The sequence below is a fragment of the Pseudophryne corroboree genome, chromosome 5 (assembly GCF_028390025.1).
Source record: "Pseudophryne corroboree isolate aPseCor3 chromosome 5, aPseCor3.hap2, whole genome shotgun sequence".
In the NCBI taxonomy this organism is placed as follows: Eukaryota; Metazoa; Chordata; class Amphibia; order Anura; family Myobatrachidae; genus Pseudophryne; species Pseudophryne corroboree.
The window spans coordinates 443,167,041-443,180,306 of record NC_086448.1 but is presented as its reverse complement, the minus strand read 5'-3'; the positions used below and the strand labels follow the sequence as shown (position 1 = coordinate 443,180,306).

Here is a 13,266-nt window from a genome sequence, read left to right as displayed (position 1 = left end):
AACCTTAATAGATCCCAATTTGAGACCCATAGACAATCCTGATTGCAGGAAATGTAGGAATCGACCCAGTTGAAATTCCTCCGTCGGAGCACTCCGATCTTCGCACCACGCAACATATTTTCGCCAAATTCGGTGATAATGTTGCACGGTTACTTCCTTCCTTGCTTTAATCAAAGTAGGAATGACTTCTTCCGGCATGCCTTTTTCCTTTAGGATCCGGCGTTCAACCGCCATGCCGTCAAACGCAGCCGCGGTAAGTCTTGAAACAGACAGGGACCCTGCTGAAGCAAGTCCCTCCTTAGAGGTAGAGGCCACGGATCTTCCGTGATCATCTCTTGAAGTTCCGGGTACCAAGTCCTTCTTGGCCAATCCGGAACCACTAGTATCGTCCTTACGCCTCTTTGCCGTATAATTCTCAATACTTTTGGTATGAGAGGCAGAGGAGGAAACACATACACCGACTGGTACACCCAAGGCGTTACCAGCGCGTCCACAGCTATTGCCTGCGGATCTCTTGACCTGGCGCAATACCTGTCCAGTTTTTTGTTGAGGCGAGACGCCATCATGTCCACCATTGGTCTTTCCCAACGGGTTACCAGCAAGTGGAAGACTTCTGGATGAAGTCCCCACTCTCCCGGGTGAAGATCGTGTCTGCTGAGGAAGTCTGCTTCCCAGTTGTCCACTCCCGGGATGAACACTGCTGACAGTGCTATCACATGATTCTCTGCCCAGCGAAGAATCCTTGCAGCTTCTGCCATTGCACTCCTGCTTCTTGTGCCGCCCTGTCTGTTCACATGGGCGACTGCCGTGATGTTGTCCGACTGGATCAACACCGGTTTTCCCTGAAGCAGAGGTTCTGCCTGGCTTAGAGCATTGTATATTGCTCTTAGTTCCAGAATGTTTATGTGAAGAGACGTTTCCAGGCTCGTCCATACTCCCTGGAAGTTTCTTCCTTGTGTGACTGCTCCCCAGCCTCTCAGGCTGGCGTCCGTGGTCACCAGGATCCAATCCTGTATGCCGAATCTGCGGCCCTCCAATAGATGAGCACTCTGCAACCACCACAGAAGAGACACCCTTGTCCTTGGAGACAGGGTTATCCGCAGGTGCATCTGAAGATGCGACCCTGACCATTTGTCCAACAGATCCCTTTGGAAAATTCTTGCGTGGAATCTGCCGAATGGAATTGCTTCGTAAGAAGCCACCATTTTTCCCAGGACTCTTGTGCATTGATGTACAGACACTTTTCCTGGTTTTAGGAGGTTCCTGACAAGCTCGGATAACTCCTTGGCTTTTTCCTCCGGGAGAAAAACCTTTTTCTGAACCGTGTCCAGAATCATCCCTAGGAACAGCAGACGAGTTGTCGGCATTAACTGGGATTTTGGAATATTCAGAATCCACCCGTGCTGTTTTAGCACTTCTTGAGACAGTGCTAATCCCATCTCTAGCTGTTCTCTGGACCTTGCCCTTATTAGGAGATCGTCCAAGTATGGGATAATTAATATGCCTTTTCTTCGAAGCAGAATCATCATCTCGGCCATTACCTTTGTAAAGACCCGAGGTGCCGTGGACAATCCGAACGGCAGCGTCTGAAACTGATAGTGACAGTTTTGTACAACGAACCTGAGGTACCCCTGGTGTGAGGGGTAAATTGGAACGTGGAGATACGCATCCTTGATGTCCAAGGATACCATAAAGTCCCCCTCTTCCAGGTTCGCTATCACTGCTCTGAGTGACTCCATCTTGAACTTGAACATCTTTATGTACAGGTTCAAGGACTTCAGATTTAGAATAGGCCTTACCGAGCCATCCGGCTTCGGTACCACAAAAAGAGTGGAATAATACCCCTTCCCTTGTTGTAGAAGAGGTACCTTGACTATCACCTGCTGAGAGTACAGCTTGTGAATGGCTTCCAAAACCGTCTCCCTTTCGGAGGGGGACGTTGGTAAAGCAGACTTCAGGAAACGGCGAGGTGGATCTGTCTCTAATTCCAACCTGTACCCCTGAGATATTATCTGCAGGATCCAGGGATCTACCTGCGAGTGAGCCCACTGCGCGCTGTAATTTTTGAGACGACCACCCACCGTCCCCGAGTCCGCTTGAGAAGCCCCAGCGTCATGCTGAGGCTTTTGTAGAAGCCGGGGAAGGCTTCTGTTCCTGGGAAGGAGCTGCCTGTTGCTGTCTCTTCCCTCGACCTCTGCCTCGTGGCAGATATGAATAGCCCTTTGCTCTCTTATTTTTAAAGGAACGAAAGGGCTGCGGTTGAAAAGTCGGTGCCTTTTTCTGTTGGGGAGTGACTTGAGGTAGAAAGGTGGATTTCCCGGCTGTAGCCGTGGCCACCAAATCTGATAGACCGACTCCAAATAACTCCTCCCCTTTATACGGCAAAACTTCCATATGTCGTTTTGAATCCGCATCGCCTGTCCACTGTCGCGTCCATAAAGCTCTTCTGGCCGAAATGGACATAGCACTTACCCGTGATGCCAGTGTGCAGATATCCCTCTGTGCATCACGCATATAAAGAAATGCATCCTTTATTTGTTCTAACGACAGTAAAATATTGTCCCTGTCCAGGGTATCAATATTTTCAATCAGGGACTCTGACCAAACTACCCCAGCACTGCACATCCAGGCAGTCGCTATAGCTGGTCGTAGTATAACACCTGCATGTGTGTATATACTTTTTTGGATATTTTCCATCCTCCTATCTGATGGATCTTTAAGTGCGGCCGTCTCAGGAGAGGGTAACGCCACTTGTTTAGATAAGCGTGTTAGCGCCTTGTCCACCCTAGGAGGTGTTTCCCAGCGCTCCCTAACCTCTGGCGGGAAAGGGTATAATGCCAATAATTTCTTTGAAATTATCAGCTTTTTATCAGGGGCAACCCACGCTTCATTACACACGTCATTTAATTCTTCTGATTCAGGAAAAACTATAGGTAGTTTTTTCACACCCCACATAATACCCTGTTTAGTGGTACCTGTAGTATCAGCTAAATGTAACGCCTCCTTCATTGCCAAAATCATATAACGTGTGGCCCTACTGGAAAATACGGTTGATTCGTCACCGTCACCACTGGAGTCAGTGCCTGTGTCTGGGTCTGTGTCGACCGACTGAGGCAAAGGGCGTTTCACAGCCCCTGACGGTGTTTGAGTCGCCTGGACAGGCACTAATTGATTGTCCGGCCGTCTCATGTCGTCAAACGACTGCTTTAGCGTGTTGACACTATCCCGTAGTTCCATAAATAAAGGCATCCATTCTGGTGTCGACTCCCTAGGGGGTGACATCCTCATATTTGGCAATTGCTCCGCCTCCACACCAATATCGTCCTCATACATGTCGACACACACGTACCGACACACAGCAGACACACAGGGAATGCTCCTAACGAAGACAGGACCCACTAGCCCTTTGGGGAGACAGAGGGAGAGTTTGCCAGCACACACCAAAAGCGCTATATATAACAGGGATAGCCTTATAATAAGTGCTCCCTTATAGCTGCTTTATATATATCAAAATATCGCCATAAATTTGCCCCCCCTCTCTGTTTTACCCTGTTTCTGTAGTGCAGTGCAGGGGAGAGACCTGGGAGCCGTCCTGACCAGCGGAGCTGTGAGAGGAAATGGCGCCGTGTGCTGAGGAGATAGGCCCCGCCCCTTTTCCGGCGGGCTCGTCTCCCGCTATTTAGTGAATCCAGGCAGGGGTTAAATATCTCCATATAGCCTCTGGGGGCTATATGTGAGGTATTTTTAGCCTTTATATAGGTTACATTTGCCTCCCAGGGCGCCCCCCCCCAGCGCCCTGCACCCTCAGTGACTGCGTGTGAAGTGTGCTGAGAGGAAAATGGCGCACAGCTGCAGTGCTGTGCGCTACCTTTAGAAGACTGCAGGAGTCTTCAGCCGCCGATTCTGGACCTCTTCTGACTTCAGCATCTGCAAGGGGGCCGGCGGCGCGGCTCCGGTGACCATCCAGGCTGTACCTGTGATCGTCCCTCTGGAGCTGATGTCCAGTAGCCAAGAAGCCAATCCATCCTGCACGCAGGTGAGTTCACTTCTTCTCCCCTCAGTCCCTCGTTGCAGTGATCCTGTTGCCAGCAGGACTCACTGTAAAATAAAAAACCTAAGCTAAACTTTTTCTAAGCAGCTCTTTAGGAGAGCCACCTAGATTGCACCCTTCTCGGCCGGGCACAAAAATCTAACTGGAGTCTGGAGGAGGGTCATAGGGGGAGGAGCCAGTGCACACCACCTGATCTGGAAAAGCTTTACTTTTTGTGCCCTGTCTCCTGCGGAGCCGCTATTCCCCATGGTCCTTTCAGGAACCCCAGCATCCACTAGGACGATAGAGAAATCCATATTAGCATGCATTACTATGGAACCGGGTGACGGGGGGAGTGAAGAAACTTCACTCCCTCCGTCATCCACCCCCCCGCGTCGCCCGTCTGCCGTATCGGCGGTCGGGCAGCGGGTCACAGAGTCTGTAGGGTCCTTAACTAATTTATCAAAAAGCAATAACCAACGTAATTAGGTTCATCCAAGTCCCTTATTGATTACCGCTATTAACTTTTATATCAGAATATAAAAAATAAATTTTGTTTGTATATCTCCATTTTATAGGACTCTTCACTCATGTGCTTTTACTTTCCTCACTTCTACCACTATCTCCACCCTATTGCCTAACCTAACCTTTGTGTTCTGTCGCCCTGCTGCTTATTTTGATATTATGACTACTGTTTATAAACCATGTCCTGCAAAGTTCTGTACTGCAAGTCAATTAATTGTTTTTTTTTTTTGCTCACACTATTTATGTACTTTCTAAGGTGCTGCAGACCTCTTATGGTACCATATAAATAAATAATACCACCACCACCTTGGGGCATGCATGCCCATCTGAGAAATACATTAATTCTTCCAGAGAGATAACTGTAATTAGTCTTCCCCTCTACATGGAATTGGAATATATCAATAACAATGGCTAACTGTTACGAAATTTATGGACAAGATAAATATTCAGCAAAACTGTACTTTGACAAAGTTTTCACCTACAGCAACCTCTATTCCCATAGAATGCTATGTTTTTTTCCCGCCAGTACTAGTTTATCCAAAAAGACTACAACTTTAAGTTGTGATAATTTGTCAAATTACAGTAGCTGTCAGGAAAGGATACTAACATGTGCATAGAAAAAAGATGTGAATTGCGCTCCCCAATTAAGGTATATATCACCCAGAATAATGTCCGTGAAATTCTGCAAGGAGCAATCCTGCGATCACTTTTCCAGTGTCTGGTATCTTCTCTTATGTCCGTTTTTGATACCTCAAATACAATTAGAAAAAAACGCCTTTCATAGCGTAAAACAATTTTCACATTTATTCTAAAATTTTAAAATTCATAAAACAACAATCAATGAATTATCCACCACCATACGGAATGACTGCGTACCAGAATGGGCCTATGCAAGGCATATGTTTCGCATGAAAGGGTTAGTCCCGGGTGTAACTCCTCCACGGTTCAGATGTTCAGCCCTTTAAGGTTCCACGCTGTACCAGTCTCCTGGTACAGCGTGGAACCTTAAAGGGCTGAACATCTGAACCGTGGAGGAGTTACACCCGGGACTAACCCTTTCATGCGAAACATATGCCTTGCATAGGCCCATTCTGGTACGCAGTCATTCCGTATGGTGGTGGATAATTCATTGATTGTTGTTTTATGAATTTTAAAATTTTAGAATAAATGTGAAAATTGTTTTACGCTATGAAAGGCGTTTTTTTCTAATTGTATTTGAGGTATCAAAAACGGACATAAGAGAAGATACCAGACACTGGAAAAGTGATCGCAGGATTGCTCCTTGCAGAATTTCACGGACATTATTCTGGGTGATATATACCTTAATTGGGGAGCGCAATTCACATCTTTTCTGTATGCACATGTATTTAGGTCTGTGGTGACCTGGTGATTAGCTGCACCCCTTTAATCTTTGCGCAGAGAATATACATTTTTTGTTTGCCAAGGATACTAACATGTACAAGAAATGATACACTGTACTCTGGTTAATAACAACGACCGGCTAGTTCTGAACCACGTTAAAACACACACAAAATCCAAAGAGCAAATTCAACCCAAAGCAACAGCTGAACACACTTACCGGTACTTTGCAGAGTCAGTTAACTCTACCCAGGTGTCTGTAAGAAAAGATCAAACAAGAATAAATTATTGTGAACATGTATATTGTACAAACAGAAAGCAACTCACAATAAAGCTGCACTACCACCTAGTAAAAGATTTGACTAAGATTATCCTAACCACCGATATCCAGTGCTAGGGGGGGGGGGGGGGAATTGCTGGTGCTGCAATACATAAATAGCAAAGTAATTTAGGTCCCCAATTTAAAACACCAGTGGAAAAGACGACGTAAAGGAAGCTGTGATCAAAATGACCAATCCCAAGCAATGACTCCAACTAGGCTAGATGTGGGTCAGTATGTGTGTGGGAAAATGGATAGCAAAATCTTTGTAAAATAACTTGCACAGTGGTAGTACATAAGCATCATTTACCAATATATATATATATATATATATCTCTATCGCATTGTATAAGTCCGCACTCACAGCTATATCGCAGTCATCAGTGGGGTGCTCCACAAGGAGGCCTGTATAGACTTCCACATATACCAGATTATCTTCAACACCCTGCTGAGGGTCTCAAATAGAGGCCAGAGGGCAGTATACTGCTCTCTGGCGTGCTGAACAGATGTCTCCTGTGGTGGTCTTGAAAAAGGCTCTGCGAAGCCTAAACGTCGACATGTATGTGATGACTTCAATGGTCTAAATAAAACTTTTTATCTTTGGAAATTGATTGGCGAGTGCCCTCTATTTGAGACCCTCAGCAGGGTCTTGAAGATAATCTGGTATATATATATATATATATATATATATATATATATATATATATATATATATATATGTAAAACAACAAATGAGGAGCGCGGATGTCAGTAAAAAGTTGTGAGCATTTAATTAAAAGAAGTATACATATACATACATCTCAGAAAGAGATCAGCGGCGCGATGTTATCACACACACGGCACCTCCGGATAGCACCAGTGGAACAGCCGCCGGTCACAGCTCATCAACGTTCCCTCCCGGGATCTCACAGGATCAGATCAAGCGATGTAATTACATCTCGTGTCCAATTACCACATCTCTTTCCGAGATGTATGTATATGTATACTTCTTTTAATTAAATGCTCACAACTTTTTACTGACATCCGCGCTCCTCATTTGTTCTTTTACATGTATTTCTGATAAGCCTTGGCACAGCTTTTTGGAGGAAGCAGCGGAGGATATAAAGAATCAGGATCATAAAAATACTGGACAATCTTAAGTATATAGGACTGATTGGAGTATTGCGCAATTATTCCTCTTTTTCTGATATATATATATATATCTCTATCTATCTATCTATCGATATGTGGCAAATTATAGAGAAACATGGTATAGTCAGCAAGTTTGCTTCCAAATAAAATAAGTATATACATAAACCAGACCATAGTGCGTGCAGTTTTGACCGATGGAATAGTTTACAACCCCACAGCTAGTTTCTTTATCACGGATTTTTCACTGTGCTGCTTTAAAAGGCAGACCCTGATGAAAAGTCTATGTGGGGGTATTCAATTAGCTCCGATCATTTCGGAGCTATTAAATTCTCCCCCCTGCCTATTCAATTGTGGCATTTTTGCCCGTTTTTAAGGCATTTTCGCCAAAGCCTTTTCACTATTTAAGTGAAAAGGAATTTATGAAAAATGCCTCAAATCTGCGAAAATGGTTTCGCCGATCCACGTTTTCTGCCCCTGCTGCATTTTTCGCCTAGCAAAAAAACGGCACTAACTGAATACCACCCCCCCCCCCCCCCAAGTGTTTAGCCATGAATAGGCTGTACTTTCTTGCTTCCAAATGTTATGACTGAAAACAGCAGCAAGATTTAAAAAGATAAGACTTCACTACTATAACAAAACCTCATTTGTGGTGAACCATTCACAGATGAATAAATGTGCACTCCCCTAGCTGTGAATGTCCACTTTACAAGCCCACCATTAAGGACATTGGTGGGGAAGGAGGTACATTCAAATACTGCAACAATTTCTAAAATGTTTGTGTGTCCATAAGTGCAATCATACTTAATTTTTAATTCAAAAGCGTCCACTATACTGAATTCCCAGAAATGTCTAGCAAGATCTTGCTGTACGCAAAAACAAACCTTGTTCTTTCCTGAATTCAGATTCGAAAACGACTTCAATCTAAAAAAACAAACAAAGTCAATAGAGAACAGTAAAGGAGTCAAAATATGTGGCAGAGCCTCCCCTGTCAGTTTACAGTATACTCCAGATTATTGGTGGTAAAAAATAAGAATTTACTTACCGATAATTCTATTTCTCGTAGTCCGTAGTGGATGCTGGGGACTCCGTCAGGACCATGGGGAATAGCGGGCTCCGCAGGAGACAGGGCACATCTAAAAAAGCTTTTTAGGTCACATGGTGTGTACTGGCTCCTCCCCCTATGACCCTCCTCCAAGCCTCAGTTAGGTACTGTGCCCGGACGAGCGTACACAATAAGGAAGGATCTTGAATCCCGGGTAAGACTCATACCAGCCACACCAATCACACCGTACAACTTGTGATCTGAACCCAGTTAACAGTATGATAACAAAACGAAGTAGCCTCCGAAAAGATGGCTCACAACAATAGTAATAACCCGATTTTTGTAACAATAAGTATGTACAAGCATTGCAGACAATCCGCACTTGGGATGGGCGCCCAGCATCCACTACGGACTACGAGAAATAGAATTATCGGTAAGTAAATTCTTATTTTCTCTAACGTCCTAGTGGATGCTGGGGACTCCGTCAGGACCATGGGGATTATACCAAAGCTCCCAAACGGGCGGGAGAGTGCGGATGACTCTGCAGCACCGAATGAGAGAACTCCAGGTCCTCCTTAGCCAGAGTATCAAAATTTGTAAAATTTTACAAACGTGTTCTCCCCTGACCACGTAGCTGCTCGGCAAAGTTGTAATGCCGAGACTCCTCGGGCAGCCGCCCAGGATGAGCCCACCTTCCTTGTGGAATGGGCATCTACATATTTCGTCTGTGGCAGGCCTGCCACAGAATGTGCAAGCTGAATTGTACTACAAATCCAGCGTGCAATAGACTGCTTAGAAGCATGAGCACCCAGCTTGTTGGGTGTATACAGTATAAACAGCAAGTCAGACTTTCTGACTCCAGCCGCCCTAACTATATATATATATATATATTTTTAGGGCCCTGACCACGTCTAGTAACTTGGAGTCCTCCAAGTCCCTAGTAGCCGCAGGCACCACAAGAGGTTGTTTCAGGTGAAAACGCTGACACCCCTTTATGAAGAAACTGGAGACGAGTCCCAGTTCTGTCCTGTTCAAATGGAAAATTTTAATATGGGCTTTTGTAAGACAAAGCCGCCCATTCTGACAATCGCCTGGCCGAGGCCAGGGCTAACAACATGGTCACTTCCCATGTGAGATATTTGTCAACAGCATGGTCACTTTCCATGTGAGATATTTCAAATCCACAGATTTGAGCGGTTCAAACCAATATGATTTTAAGAAATCCCAACACTATGTTGAGATCTCACGGTGCCCCTAGGGGCACAAAAAAGCTGTATATGCAATACATCCTTTACAATCTGGACTTCAGGAACTGAAGTCAATTCTTTCTGGAAGAAAATCTACAGGGCCGAAATTTAAATGTTAATGAACCCCAATTTGAGGTCCAAAACACTCCTGTTTTCAGGAAGTGTAGAAATCGACCTAGTTGAATTTCCGTCGTGGAGCCTTCCTGGCCTCACCCACGCAACATATTTTCACCACATGTGGTGATGACGTTGTGCGGTCACCTCCTTCCTGGCTTTGACCAGGGTAGGTATGACCTCTTATGGAATGCCTTTTCCCCTCAGGATCCGGCATTCAACCGCCATGCCGTCAAACGCAGCAAGTCTTGGAATAGACATGGTACTTGCTGAATCAAGTCCCTTCTTAGCTCCCCAGGCCCTTAGTCCTCTGTGAGCATTTCTTGAAGTTCCGGGTACCAAGTCCCTCTTGGCCAATCCGGAGCCACTAGTATAGTTCATACTCCTCTATGTCTTATAATTCTCAATACCCTGGTTATGAGAAACAGAGGAGGGAACACATACACAGACTGGTACACCCACGGTGTTACCAGAACATCCACAGCTATCGCCTGAAGGTCTCATGACCTGGCGGAATACCTGTCCCGTTTTTTGTTCGGGCGGGACGCCATCATGTCCACCTTTGGTCTTTGCCAACGGTCCACAATCATGTTGAAAAACTTCCCTATGAAGTTTCCACTCTCCCGGGTGGAGGTCATGCCTGCTGAGGAAGTCTGCTTCCCAGTCGTCCACTCCCGGAAAGAACACTGCTGACAGTGCTATCACATGATTTTCCGCCTAGCGAAAAATCCTTGCAGTTTTCACTGCCCTCCTGCTTCTTGTGCCGCCCTTCTGTTTACGTGGGCGACTGCCGTGATGTTATCCCACTGGATCAATACCGGCTGACCTTGAAGCAGAGGTCTAGCTAAGTTTAGAGCATTATAAATTTGCTCTAAGCTTATTTATGCGGAGAGAATTCTCCAGACTTAATCACACTTCCCTGGAAATTTTTTCCTTGTGTGACTGTTCCCCAGCCTCTCAGGCTGGCCTCCGTGGTCACCGGCATCCAATCCTGAATGCCGAATCTGCGGCCCTCTAGAAGATGAGCACTCTGTAATCACCACAGGAGAGACACCCTTTTCCTTGGATATAGGGTTATCCGCTGATGCATCTGAGGATGCGATCCGGACCATTTGTCCAGCAGATCCCACTGAAGAGTTCTTGCGGGAAATCTGCCGAATGGAATTGCTTCGTAATAAGCCACCATTTTTACCAGGACTCTTGTGCAATGATGCACTGACACTTTTCCTGGTTTTAGGAGGATCCCGATTAGCTCGGATAACTCCCTGGTTTTCTCCACTGGGAGAAACACGTTTTTCTGGACTGTGTCCAGAATCTTCCCTAGGAACAGTAGACGTGTCGTCGGAAAAAGCTGCGATTTTGGAATATTTAGAATCCACTCGTGCTGTCGTAGAACTACTTAAGATAGTGCTACTCCGACCTCCAACTGTTCTCTGGACCTTGCCCTTATCAGGAAAGCGTCCATGTTTCTTTTAAGAAAAATCATCATTCCGGCCATTACCTTGGTAAAGACCCGGGGCGCCGTGGACAATCCAAACGGCAGCGTCTGAACTGATAGTGACAGTTCTGTACCAGGAACCTGAAGTACCCTTGGTGAGAAGGGCAAATTTGGACCTGTAGGTAAACGTCCCAGATATCCAGTGACATCATATCGTCCCCTTCTTCCTGGTTCGCTATCACTGCTCCGAGTGACTCCATCTTGATTTGAACGCTTGTATGTAAGTGTTCAAATATTTCAGATCTCACCGAGCCGGTTGGCTTCAGTACCACAATATAGTGTGGAATACTACCCCCTTCCTTGTTGTAAGAAGGGTACTTTGATTATCACCTGCTGGGAATACAGCCTGTGAATTGTGTGAGGGGGAGACGTCTCGAATTTCCAATGTACACCTGGGATATTACATGTAGGATCCCGGAGTTCCCTTGCGAGTGTTGCTGAAACTCTTGAGATGACCCCCTACCGCACCTGAGTCCGCTTGTACGGCCCCAGCGTTATGCTGCGGACTTGGCAGAAGCCGTGAAGAGCTTCTGTTCCTGGGAATGAGCTGCTTGCTGCAGTCTTCTTCCCTTTCCTCTCCCCCTGGGCAGATATGACTGGCCTTCGCCCGCCTGCCCGTATGGGGACGAAAGGACTGAGACTGAAAAGACTGTGTCCTTTTCTGCCAATATGTGACTCGGGGTAACAAAAGGTGGATTTTTCAGCTGTTGCCATGGCCACCAGGTCCAATGGACCGCCCCTTTATACGGCAATACTTCCATATGCCGTCTGGAATCTGCCTCACCTGACCACTGTCGTGTCTTCGTCTGGCAGATATGTACATCACATTTACTCTTGATGCCAGAATGCAAATATGCCTCTGCGCATCACACATATATAGAAATGCATCCTTAAAATGCTCTATAGACAATAAAATCCTGTCCCTGTCAAGGGTATCAAAATTTTCAGTCAGGAAATCCGACCAAGCCCCCTCAGCGCTGCACATCCAGGCTGAGGCGATTGCTGGTCGTAGTATAACACCAGTATGTGTGTATATACTGTTATGATATTTTCCAGCTTCCTATCAGCTGGCTCCTTGAGGGCGGCCGTATCTGGAAACGGTAACGCCATGTTTTTTATAAGCGTGTGAGCGCCTTGTCCACCCTAAGGTGTGTTTTCCAACTCGCCCTTACTACTGGCGGGAAAAAGGGTATACCGCCCATAACTTTCTGTCGGAGGAACCCCACGTATCATCACACACTTCATTTAATTTATCTGATTCAGGCAAAACTACAAGTAGTTTATTCCCACCCTACAAATTACCCTTATTTGTGGTACTTGTGGTATCAGAAATACGTAACACCTCCTTCATTGCCCTTAACATGTAACTTGTGGCCCTAAAGGAAAACTACGTTTGTTTCTTCACCGTCGACACTGGGGTCAGTGTCCGTGTCAGTGTCTGTCGACCGACTGAGGTAAATGGGCGTTTTTACAAGCCCCTGACGGTGTCTGAGACGCCTGGACCGATACTAATTTGTCCGCCGGCTGTCTCATGTCGTCAACCGGCTTGCAGCGTGTTGACATTATCACGTAATTCCATAAGTAAGCCATCCATTCTGGTGTCGACTCCCTAGAGAGTGACATCACCATTACAGGCAATTTTCTCCGTCTCCTCACCAACATTTTCCTCATACATGTCGACACACACGTACCGACCTACAGCACACACATACAGGGAATGCTCTGATAGAGGACAGGACCCACTAGCCCTTTGGGGAGACAGAGGGAGAGTTTGCCGGCACACACCAAAAGCGCCATAATGTATATAACAACCCTAGAAGGTGTTGTTTCTATATATAGGCTCTTAATATATAATTATATCGCCAATTTATGCCCCCCTTCTCTTTAACCCTGTTTCTGTAGTGCAGGGGAGAGTGGGAGCCTTCCTCACCAGCGGAGCTGGTCAGGAAAATGGCGCTGAGTGCTGAGGAGAATAAGCTCCGCCCCTTTCACGGCGGGCTT

At 46.0% G+C, this 13,266-nt stretch overlaps 1 protein-coding gene across 3 annotated transcripts in view; it reads right to left on the bottom strand.

The window, feature by feature from the left end:
• LOC134927841 (uncharacterized) overlaps positions 1–13,266 on the bottom strand; it is a 552,652-nt gene that overhangs the window by 241,630 nt on the left and 297,756 nt on the right. For all 3 annotated transcript variants that reach the window (XM_063922898.1, XM_063922897.1, XM_063922896.1), the window contains 2 exons: positions 8,246–8,285; positions 6,135–6,171 (listed from right to left, as the gene is read on the bottom strand). In XM_063922898.1, the coding sequence (XP_063778968.1) occupies positions 6,135–6,171; positions 8,246–8,285 (77 nt within the window). The remainder of the gene's footprint in view (positions 1–6,134; positions 6,172–8,245; positions 8,286–13,266) is intronic.